Here is a 12,290-nt window from a genome sequence, read left to right as displayed (position 1 = left end):
ATAATTTAGTCTATTTGAAAAATGAAAAAAAAAAGTTTTTAAGTTTATTTACTTATTTAAGTAATCTCTACCCCCAATATGGGGCTCAAACCACAACCCTGAGATCAAGAGTCACATGTGATTCGACTGAGCCAGCCAGGCGCCCCCCTTCAAAAGAGCTTTAAGTGTTGTATTCAAGGTAATTTTATCCAGAATGAATAGTGACAAGAAAAGGTGCTAATCTAATTTGGCAATTCCTGTTTTACTAACTGTCCCAATTTTAGAGCAAAGGATAGGATGGATGCCATAATTAAGAAAGACTGGCCCAGTCGGTTAAGCATCTGCCTTCAGCTCAGGCCATGATCTCAGAGTCCTGGGATGGAGCCCTACATCGGGCTCTCTGCTCAGCAGGGAATCTGCTTCTCCCTCTGTGCTCTATCTCTCAAATAAATAAATAAAATCTTTAAAAAAAGAAAAAGGAAAGATTGGCCTTCTTATATATATTGGATTAAAAGCGATCTCTAAGTTGATTGCTCAGCGTTTGGTTCCTTAGGTAGATTCATGGAAGAACCTTTCTTTTATTATATGCTTCACTAACCTATACAAATAACATATTTTTTAATGAGTATTAAACACATAAAAGCAGTAGCAGAAAAGCTTAGTTTGTATAAACTACTAGCATTGCAACTGAAAACTGTTCACTACTGGGGCACGTGGGTGGCGTGGCTGGTTCAGCGTCCAACTCTTGATTTCAGCTCCGGTTGTGATCTCAGGGCTGGGAGATCAAGCCCTGAGCTGGGCTCCGTGCTCAGCAGAGTCTGCATGAGTTTCTCTCTCCCTTTCCCTCTGCCCCTCCCACCATGCATGCAGGTTGGCAACACGCTCTACACTCTCTCAAATAAATAAATCAATCCTTATAAAAATATTGTTCACACTCCACACTTTATTTTGGGTATGCCCCCTTTGGGCAATAGGTCTGCTGACTCATCATTTTAAGCTTCCAGGGAGAGGATACACCAAATCTCCATCCAGTCAACTGAACAATTTACATGACTTCAAGTTTCACCAGGAGTCCACATATAATCTACCACAAGAGGGCATCAAACTGAAATTGTTTTATCTAACTTTTTTAAAAAAGATGTAAAATCTTTCTGATTTACTGAGATTATTGACATTAATTACCACTAACAATGATATTTAAAGTTTTGTATTTGACTTTATAAAAATAACAGTCAAAAATCACAGCATGAAGAAAAAAAAATCACAGCACAAAGAAAAGAAATCCTTATCCCCCTAAAATCTTCACTAAATTTCGTGTACTTTATTATGCATCAAGAAAGGCAATTTAAGGGGCACCTGGCTGGCTCAGTAGGCAGAGCACCTAACTCTTGATCTTGGGATCATGAGTTCAAGCCCATATTAGGCATAGAGTTTAATTTAAAAAAATCTATATACCTATATATAGATTTTTTTTTTAAAGGCAATTTCAGGGAATGAGTAAAGCTTTCAAAAAAATAAATTAAGTGAATAGTTTCACTGCCAAATATAGAACTTAAGGAAGTTTACTGTTCAATTTAGAAAAGCAGATTATTTCATCTCATCAATAATATACCAAAAATCCATCCCCTCGGGACGCCTGACTCAGGTCATGATCCCAAGGTCCTGGGATTGAATCCGACATCGGGCTCCTTGCTCAGCAGTGAGCCTGCTTCTGCCTCTGCCTTCTGTTTTCCCTGCTTATGCTCACTCTCTTGTTCTCTCTCTCTGACAAATAAATGGGTAGAATCGTTTAAAAAAAAAAAATCCATCCACAAGTACTTCAAACGTAACCTAAGTCCTTTGACTCATGTAATTATAAAGGTTCACACACATTTAACTACATTTAAAGAATCTTCTCTCCTACTTGCCTGAGTGTTGTTTTATTTATTTATTTTAGATTTTATTTATTTATTTGACAGACAGAAATCACAAGTAGGCAGAGAGGCAGGCAGAGAGAGAGGAGGAAGCAGGCTCCCCACCCAGCAGAGAGCCCGATGCGGGGCTCGATCCCATGAGCCCGGGATCATGACCTGAGCCTAAGGCAGAGGCTTTAAACCACTGAGCCACCCAGGCGCCCCCTGAGTGTTGTTTTAAATACCAATACTGATTTATCAGGGAACAGAACTTCTTTGGAACGCCACTTATATTTTCAAAAAATGCCTCTGTCTCAAATTTTTAAAGGTCTCAGAAATACCCAGCCCAGGTACAGCAAGTCACTACACTATCTCCACCCACCCCAACCACAGTCGTAAGCATTGATTTTAACAACTAAAACAATGTAAGTTGCAGGCATCTCAAGAAGATGCCTTAAAAACTACACAATAGTATACAATTAGTTAAATGAAAATATTCTAATAGGTTCGGAGAAAAAATTCCAGGTCCCACTTACTAACAGTCAGAGAGTCTTGGGCAAGCCCTAGAGCAAGTTATTTAACCTGTATGAGCTTTAGTCTCTTCATCTATAAAATGCAGACAAAAATAATACCTACATTATTGGGTTGTTGCAATTATTAATGAAAAAAAACATAAATATAATGCTTAGAACACTATGAGGCACATATTAATACTCAATAAGTGTTTCTGCCTATTCACTACTAATTCAGCACCTACTGGTTCCACCTTTGGGTCCCTAAAACCCTAGGTCTAGACCTTACGATTATTTGTAATAAATCTTATAAACGTCAAGGCCAATCAATATTTGAACAAAGCTGGGGCGCCTGGGTGGCTCAGAGGATTAAGCCTCTGCCTTCAGCTCAGGTCATGATCTCAGGGTCCACTGGGCTCTCTGCTTGGCAGGGAGCCTGCTTCCCCCTCTCTTTCTGCCTTCCTGCTTGTGATCTCTCTCTCTCTGTCAAATAAATAAATAAAATCTTTAAAAAAAATTTTTTTTGTGTGTGTGCAAAGAACCTTTCTCATGTCTCTGGCCCAAAAGGGCAGGGCAGAGAAGGAAGTGAGAAGCAGGGAGACTGAACATCCAAGAGGATGAGGGAGAGAGGAAGGGAGGCAGGGCAGGTCAGGGAGGGCAGGGCAGGGCAGGGCAGGATAAGGAGGGAAAGTAGGCGCACAGAATACATTTCACTTACTTCCTAATTTGTTCAAAGAGATTCCAAGGACTCTGGGCCTTTTGAGAGGGCATATGAGACAGAGTCTGAACACGGCCTGTTAACTACTGAATGTCTACAGAAAAGGACATGCACTAGGCTCCCTAATGGGCAGTGTCATTGACTTTTCACTTAAAATGAAATACAGCATTAAACTTCAACCCAAAACATGGTTACAGTGATCTCACCAGTGGTAATGACCTTGCCAACAAAAAGCTTCCATGCTACTACCTCCACAGCAAGAGGTTAAAAAGATGGTACAATAACTACCATGACCAGGTATGTGGGAGGTGGGGGGGCAAGACAAAAATATATACAAATTTTAACAAATCATTAATCCAAATCAAAAGATGCAAAATAGGGGTGCCTGGGTGGCTCAGTGGGTTAGAGCCTCTGCCTTCTGCTTGGGTCATGATCTCAGGTCCTGGGATTGAGCCCCGCATCAGGCTCTCTGCTCAGCAGGGAGCCTGCATCCCCACCTCTCTCTGTCTGCTTTTCTGACTGCTTGTGACCTCTCTCTCTCTCTCTCTCTCTCTCTCTCTGTTAAATAAATAAATAAATAAAATCTTAAAAAAAAGAAAAAGATGCAAAATATACATTTTAAAACTTCATACACTCTTTCTCTTACCAGTTTCTGAATTAAGGTAATAGACTAAATCCAAACATCTCATTTTTTCCCTCTTGAAACTCTCTTAGAACTGCTAAAGAAATATTTGTTAAAACATTAAAGGCACAAGGATAGAGAAAATAGCAGAGACAACAAACAAAATTTGGAAGCAGGAGAAAGCAAATGAATGAGTGATAACTGCCGTTAGCAGAGCCAAGAAAGCCCAAGGCCAAACCAAAAGGGTGACACTGAGAACCAATAATCACAGTCCCCAAAAGACACTGAAAATGGAAAAGGGTGCATCTACAACAAAAACTGCTTGACAGCTGCTTAACGAGCAGATCCCTAGACCTTCTATACCTATCCTCTTCAGCCACTACATGCTTAGTCTCTAAAGGAGGGAACACTGAAGTTCTCCAGACTAGGGCTTACCAGTTCTCTGCTTAGGTGTGAACAAAGGTACTAACTATAGAGAAAATCAAACACTGAGGGGCTATACCAGTCAGATCCTCATGCTCCAAGTAGGACGCCAGAAAGGCCTCTCTGGGCCATCTGTCCAGTTCAAGAAGGATTAAAAACAGTGAGTGACATCAGTGATGCCCAATAAAATAAGAAAATCACCCAGCGGTTAAGCTCAAAATTGGTAAGGCCTACCCTCTTGCTCAGAGCCTCCAAACAGCTGTATAACCCCACAATGTTAATTAGGATTAGAAAATTATGAATTAACAATCTGAGGATGGAAGAGACCAAAACAAATCCCAGCAAGAAGCAACTGAGAAGAAAGAGAGACTATGCACAGAGGGGGGAAAAAACACACACACTCATACACACAAAAGTATCATTAATATCCTCAGAAAAGAGAAAAAACTATTCTATCTATGAAACAAAAACAGAATTTGATTACTTTTTTAAAGGAAGAAGATTCTAAGAACAAAAGAGCTCTTAGAAAATAAAAATATGATAGCAAAAACAAAACAAAACAAAAAAAACAAAAAACAAAAAACAACCTAAATAATAGGGCTGGAAGACTAAGATAAGGAAATCTAGAAAAACTGAGCAACACCCCCATACACATACACACATATTCTCTCTCTCTCTCTCTCTCACCCCAAAGAAGAAAGACAAAGAGGAAAACTGGAGAAAAAAGATAAGAAAACAGAAGACCAAAATAGGAAGTCCAGTGTTCAATAAAATAATGGCACAAGCTAAATACAACAGGGAGAAGGGGAGGAGGAAGTCCTCAAGAGAAGTTCTCAACTGAAGGACTCAACTGCCAGATTGAAAGTACCCACCAGGGGCGCCTGGGTGGCTCAGTCGTTAAGTGTCTGCCTTCAGCTCAGGTATGATGCCAGGGTCCTGGAATCAAGCCCCGCATCGGGCTCCCTGTTCAGCAGGAAGCCTGCTTCTCCCTCTCCCACTGCCCCTGCTTGTGTTCCCTCTCCAGCTGTGTCTTTCTCTGTCAAATAAATCTTAAAAAAAAAAAAAAAAAAAGAAAAAGAAAGTACCCACCAAACAACCAGTGGATGAGAAAAGACTCACACAACACCATACCACTCTAAAACTACAAAACACTACAACCAAAGAGGAGATTCCATAAGCTTCCAGATTAAGTCCAAACCAGTCACACACAATCAATGAACGAATTCAGATTGCTCAACAGCAACACTGCAAGAAGACAACTGCAAAGAACTCGGAGGATCTCTGTTTACTCTGTACCATTTTTATAATCAAAGGCTCAGCCACCTAAGATTCTTCTCTCTAGCTGGCTTGGCCTGCCCAGGTATTGATGGAGCTCTCGCTCTCTGCTCCATGCCCTGCTCTAATGTTTCATTTCATCCCACCACAGATTTTTCTGACTAGACCTAATTCTGAGAGCTGAAAGAAGGCTTTGAAGATTTCAGAAGCTGAAAATACAAAGTAGTCCAATAATTCTGATTATATTTCTACAAGATGTCAAAACCAAGTCCACACTACAAGCCTGCCCAACATCTGACTGAGGGACAAGCTGTGCTCTTCCAGACTGCCTCCTGACCTTCCCATTGACCTGCCTGGAAGAGCCTCTTGGAAACCCTCGGAAAAGCAGAAGCCTACAACCCTGAGTCTGTTGAGCTTATCTTCTCCTCCAAGACTACAATCAATAATGACCTAACTGATCTTTTGTAAGACAGCTGGCTTACTCTTGTCAGCCCATTTTACGTATAGATATAGCAAAACTAAAGAGAATCAGGAAAATCCTAGCATCAAAATTAGGGTGGAGATCACCTCAGGGTAGGCTGTAGGGAACATAACCAGGGAAGGGCCCACAGTGGCATCTGCCTCGTTAATATTCTAATTCCTACACCAGGAAATTAATACACTGGTGTGTAATTTTTCTTTTTTTTTTTTTCATACATTTTTCTTTCCTTGCAAATTAAGAAACTTTAAAAAAAATTTTTTTTAAAGATTTTATTTATTTATTTGTCAGAGAGACAGAGAGAGAGCACAAGCAGGCAAAGTGGCAGGCAGAGGCAGAGAGAGAAGCAGGCTCCCTGCTGAGCAAGGAGCCCGATGTGGGACTTGATCCCAGGACCCTGGGATCAGACCCCAGCCAAAGGCAGCAACTTAACCAACTGAGCCACCCAGGCGTCCCAATTTAAGAAACTTTTAATGTACATATTCCTTCAAGTTAGAAATTGTTTAACTAGGTAACTCATTATTAAATCACAAAGGTTTATGTTACATCAGCAGCAGAGCTCTGTTTTATCAGTCATGAAGGAAACTGGCTTAATTCTAAATACATACATAAAGTAAGACCAGATTTACTTACATTATGAGTCTTCGGTTTAAGAACCAGTATTTCCTCCGACTCCTGTCATATCCAATAGGTTCATGTCGAATATATGGTTTGTTTTTTTGGATTTCAGCAACACAGTCAGTCACACCAGGCACCTTATGTGCTACACAGACTTCACACTGCCACTCATCCTCCGGAACCTCCTCAAGAGGTGGTTTCACACATTCCAAATGGTATACTGCTGAACATGTCTCACAGCAAAGCAAATCCCCAAGTTTGTGACACACCCGACAATGGTCGTCATATTGGATCACCCCCTCAGACATCAATTCCTCACGAGCAATATTTGTGGTAAGAAACTGATCAACTAAGAACTGCAGAACTTTGATTTTGTTCTCCACTGGTCCATAGGGATAGTCCTCTGCTTCTTGGTAAGGAAGAACGTGATGGTACTCCTTATCACTCTCACAGTACACCCGCAGCACCTCTGGCCACGTCATCCCATCTATGAAATACAGCGTGGAATTAACGCTATCTTTCAGATCAGCAGGTCCAAAGGTAGTATTGGAAGTGTCTTCTTCACGCAAAACCGCTTTCAAAAGCACAACATGCATCTCCGCCATCAGTGTGCACTGCTCTTGACTCACGAGAGCTGCACAGAAGTCCTCAAAGCGAAAAGGAGATAACCTTAAAACAGTGCCAAAGTTCCGCAGTACCTCATAGATAGCAATAACATTCATTATATGCTCATTAGGCACCATTAAATCCTCAGAGGACTTGGGAAATTCAAGGGGTGGGATGTCTTTTTCTTCCAATATCGGAGAACGAGGCCGATGTACTCTTGGTTTTCGCCTACCTGTTAAAAAAAGAAAAGGCATAATTACATCAGTACGCTGTGGTTTTTTTTTTTTTTATATTTGTTTATTTAAGTAATCTTTACACCCAAAGAGGGGCTCAAACTCACAACCCTGAGATAAGTGTCACACACCCCTCCCACTGAGTTAGCCAGGTGTGCCACAATATCAGTACATGGTTTCTAAAAACAAGAGTTTTCTAGTTTTTCCTCCCTGGACCTCAAAACATAGCTAAGCATACTTTTATTTTTCTAGTAACTGTCAAGTAAAAATAATACCAATGAGTAATGATTTAGTTCTAATTTTTACGTCTATAAAAAAATCTGAATTCGAAGTTTTCCCATTACATTACAAACTACAAGTAAAAAAATTGCAATTATAATCAGTTCTCAATTATCTAGAGCGGTTAACTGGTGTAGAGCTAACCATGACAAGAAACAACTGTTTATGAAAGACCTCAAAGATCATAAATGAGAAAAAAGTCCCCATGTATGAGAAGAGACACAACAGAGCTCATACTCTGCCCACTGCGATTCACAAATGCCTCTCAACAACCAGACAGTAAGTCCTCTGCTGAAGCACCCCTTTTCCTCTGTCAGAACTGCTTCCTGAGAGCCACGCAGCAGGGGAGCTCCACAGTGAAGCACAAAGTTAGGGCTGAAACAGAAAGGAAGGAGGAAGTAGGAGAGGAGGAGAGTCCCAATGCTGGGAGAAGGAAAAAGGGAGGCTCAGGCAGGAAACAGACAACAGACTATGTACATTTTTTAGCAGTCAGTTGTAGTCAACTGTAGGTGCCTGTTCCCAATTTTTGAGATGTGATGTCCAAGAATATATATGTATACATATAAACATATCAATATACAGCACATCTGAGAACTTAGTTTATACCAAGAATACAGTCCTCATTTAATTCTCTGAATGAGTCTATGAGGTATTTTTTTAAAGATTTTATTTATTTATTTGAGAGTGAGAGAGAGCAAGATAGTGGAGAAGGTCAGAGGGAGAAGCAGACTCCCCATGGAGCTGGGAGCCCGATGTGGGACTCGATCCCAGGACTCCAGGATCATGACCTGAGCAGAAGGCAGTCGCTTAACCAACTGAGCCATCCAGGCAGTGCACTATGAGGTATTTTAATAAGCCCTGCTATACAAATAAGAAAACTTGGTGAAAGAAACAAGTTTCTGGGGCCCCTGGGTGGCTCAGTCAGTTGAGCATCTGCCTTAGACTCAGGTCATGGTCTCAGGGTCCTAGAATCGAGCCAAGTCAGATGGGCTCCATGCTCCGCAGGAGCCTGCTTCTCCCTCTCTTGACTGCGTGTGCTTTCTTGCTGTCACTATCTGTCTCTGTCAAATAAATAAAGAAAATCTTTTTTTTTTTTAAAAGAAACAAGTGGGGCGCCTGGGTGGCTCAGTGGATTAAAGCCTCTGCCTTCAGCTCACGTCATGATCCCAGGGTCCTGGGATCGAGCCCCATATCAGGCTCTCTGCTCAGCAGCGAGCCTGCTTCCCCTCCTCACTCTGACTGCCTCTCTGCCTACTTGTGATCTCTCTGTCAAATAAATAAATAAAATCTTTAAGAAAAAAAAAAAGAGAAACAAGTTTCTGCTAAATTACTATGCCTGAATTACTATTATTATTATACTTTCCAATGATGTTTACAGAACAGGAAATGTATTATTTAAATATCAGAAATAGGGATGCCTGGGTGGCTCAGTCGGTTAAGAGTGTGCCTTTGGCTCAGATTAGGGTTGCAGGGTCCTGGGATCAAGTCCCGCATTGGGCTCCTTGCTTAGTGGGGAGCCTGCTTCTCCCTCTACCTGCTTCTCCCTCTGCCTGTTGCTCCCCCTGCTTGTGAGGGCTCTGACAAATAAGTAAATATGATATTTAAGAATAAAAAATAAATAAAATAAATATCAGAAATAATTCTAACAAAATCAATTAACATTAAATTCATTTTTGTACAATTCACTTTTATCAATCATGATTTTGGGTTACTGCTAAACTCTTAACTGCCTGCTCCCTCCCCCAATCCTGAGCCCTCACTTCTGGCTTTGTCTCATTACCTGCAAACTAAAAACGTATATGGTATCAGGAGAAAAAAAGTATGCTAAATAATCTAAAAAGTCAAGGTATTTTAATGTATACAATGCACACCCAATATTCATTCACTGAAAAAATTTTCCAAGTAAAAATATATCCATTACTTTCTGCAGAAAAATGTCCAAGAGATCACCCTGGGCCAGACATTGCTGGTGAGGCTATATAGTGAGAAAGGAGCCTACATCTCAGCAGACTTCCCAAAAGTGACACCAGGTACACAGATGCAGTTCTCACAGATTCAATTAAATCACATAATCACCATGACAGTAGGCATCATGATGGGTAATTCAGTCCATTCTACTGTCTCCTGGAAATTATTTGGGACGTATTTACATAAATATAAATGAGAAAGTAGCAAAAGGAAGACTAAACCTAGAGGAATTCCCTCAAATAAGAGAAGAAACAAAAGTCAGCAGAGACAAAACTGCTTATAAAACAGTCCCTGCATTCCTCTCAGATGTTTATGCAAAAGACTGTCAAAAAGAATCCAAGGAAAGAATCTCAGAAGGAAAGGCTGGAAAAGCAGTTCTAGGACCAGAAGAATGTAGATGTCCTTAAATGTCAGGGTTAGGAGTCCATATAGTACTTTATACTGGCAGTTATGAGGGTTGTTACAGGCTTTCTAAACAGGGCAGGGAAAAGGGTAGAATGTTCCAGAGAGACTTCTCTGGCTTCACTGCATAGAATGAGACCAGAAACAGGGCATCTTCTGCAATTAACCACAAGATGAAGACTGGGATTCAGAGTCTGGCGGTGAGAACAACAAAAAGATGGATACAGGTGACCTTACGAAGAAAGAAATCAACTGGTATGGAATATACCACCATCACCTTGGGATGTAACTCCACATGTTATCATTTCCTGCAAAAGCTTATTCTAACCTCCCCAGGCTCTTCTGAATTCCTGTAGCCTTCTTCAAACCATGTTACCTTGTATTATATTACATTACCTTAAAATATAAGGTAACATATGGTGGAGGGAGCAGGCAGTTAAGAGTTTACCAGTAACCCAAAATCATGTTGCTAAAAGTGAATTGTACCTGGTCACCTTTTCATGGCATCTATGCCATCTCCCCAGCTGAACACCTAACTCTTATTATCAAGAGAATCTGGCATATTTCTTTTATTAGTTAAGTATTGCCCAGCATCATTCCCTATAGAGAATGTTCCTTCCCCAACACCATGTGACTCTGATGGGGTCCCCAATCACAGTATTCCATCTCCTCATCACTGGCATGGAGATATGACCCAGGGCAGCCCAGCAAGACTCTATGCCTAGGATCTTACATTCAGATGATAAGTGAGAAGTGTCTGAAGCCCTTTCTTTCCATGAAGGAGGCCAGAGCTGTCCGTGGCTAACCCAACTCTACTTCCCTCGTGGACGAAGGGAATAAGGATGATAGACAGAAGCAGAAGTAAGATATGATAATTCTGGAGCCCTTAGTGGAATGTATCCTTCGATATTCCCAGCTACAGAAACCAAAATCATTTCCCCTTTGCTTAAGTGAACACATTGGTTTTCTATCACTTGCAAATAAGAGTACTCATTAAAAAGTATGACACTGTATCCAGGAGGCTTTTTATGAGAAACACAGTAATTTACTATTTAAAGTCTATCAATGAAAGAAGTTAATGTTAAAAAAAAAACTGCTGCTAGTAATTTATTTGTAAAGCAGTAACAAATATTGTCTAAATTAATTTAATGTCTGATTTTTTTTTTTTTTAAGATTTTATTTATTTGACAGACAGAGATCACAAGTAGGCAGAGAGGCAGGCAGAGAGAGGAAGGGAAGCAGGCTCCCTGCTGAGCAGAGAGCCCGATGCGGGACTCGATCCCAGGACCCTGAGATCATGACCTGAGCCGAAGGCAGCAGCTCAACCCACTGAGCCACCCAGGCGCCCTGATTTTATTTTTTAAATTATTTTTTTAGGAGGGGGGAGAGTGGGAGAGGGAAAGAGAGAATTCTAAGCAGGCTCCACGCCCAGCACAGAGCCCAATGCAGGGCTTGATCTCATGACTCTGAAGTCATTACCTGAGCCAAAATCAAGAGTCCAAGAGCCACCCACACATCCCTAATGTCTAAATTTAAAGCATCAGCTTTCACACATTCTGAGTTTGGACAACCATTGTACAGATGTGATCTTTAACAGTTCATTTAACTTTATATAATAAGCTAAAGTCTGTTCATTTTCTGTTGGTATTAGAGGTAAAAGGAAAAAAGCCAAAAAAGGTCCATAAATTCTACACTCTACACATGTAGCTGGAAACCACAAAATACCTTCTATTCCATATATGACCATAGTTATATACATACTGAAAGTGTGAGCACTTTTGAAAGTTAACATTAAACATAGGTCAGTTCCCTCTGAAGCATTACTGGAAAAGTATAAATTGTTTCAATTTTTTACAGCAATTTGGCAAAATCTATCTGAATGTATAACCCTTTGGCCCAACAACTCAACCTCCTAGAATTTATCCTACAGATACACACACACACGAACACACATTTAAGTAAGTACAAAAAATGTAATGCAACAGCTTGTAGGGGTTGAAGTTCTGTGGTTTTTTTTTCTTTTTAACCTAAATAGACATCAATACTTATATGAATTATGAATTATGAAAATCTACACCATGGAATCTAATCAGGCAGCTGAAAAGAACAATGTACAATTCATATAAGCTGAAATGAAAAATCTTAAAGATACATTATTAAGTTAAGTAAAAAACCAGCAATGGAGAAAACAAAACAATGAATAGAATGTCAATGAGGAACCCCTGGCTGGCTTACTCCGTAGAGCATAAGGCTCTTGATCTCAGGGTTGTGGGTTCGAGCCCCAC

At 40.5% G+C, this 12,290-nt stretch overlaps 1 protein-coding gene across 1 annotated transcript in view; it reads right to left on the bottom strand.

The window, feature by feature from the left end:
• The window catches only part of BPTF (bromodomain PHD finger transcription factor), a 156,291-nt gene that overhangs the window by 104,960 nt on the left and 39,041 nt on the right, over positions 1-12,290 (bottom strand). The window contains 1 exon segment of the mRNA XM_032870811.1: positions 6,533-7,355. Coding sequence (XP_032726702.1) covers positions 6,533-7,355 — 823 coding nt within the window.

Source organism: Lontra canadensis, unplaced genomic scaffold (assembly GCF_010015895.1).
Source record: "Lontra canadensis isolate GAN:19392208 unplaced genomic scaffold, GSC_riverotter_1.0 scaffold41, whole genome shotgun sequence".
Lineage (NCBI taxonomy): Eukaryota > Metazoa > Chordata > Mammalia > Carnivora > Mustelidae > Lontra > Lontra canadensis.
This window is presented reverse-complemented; position numbering and strand designations above follow the sequence as displayed.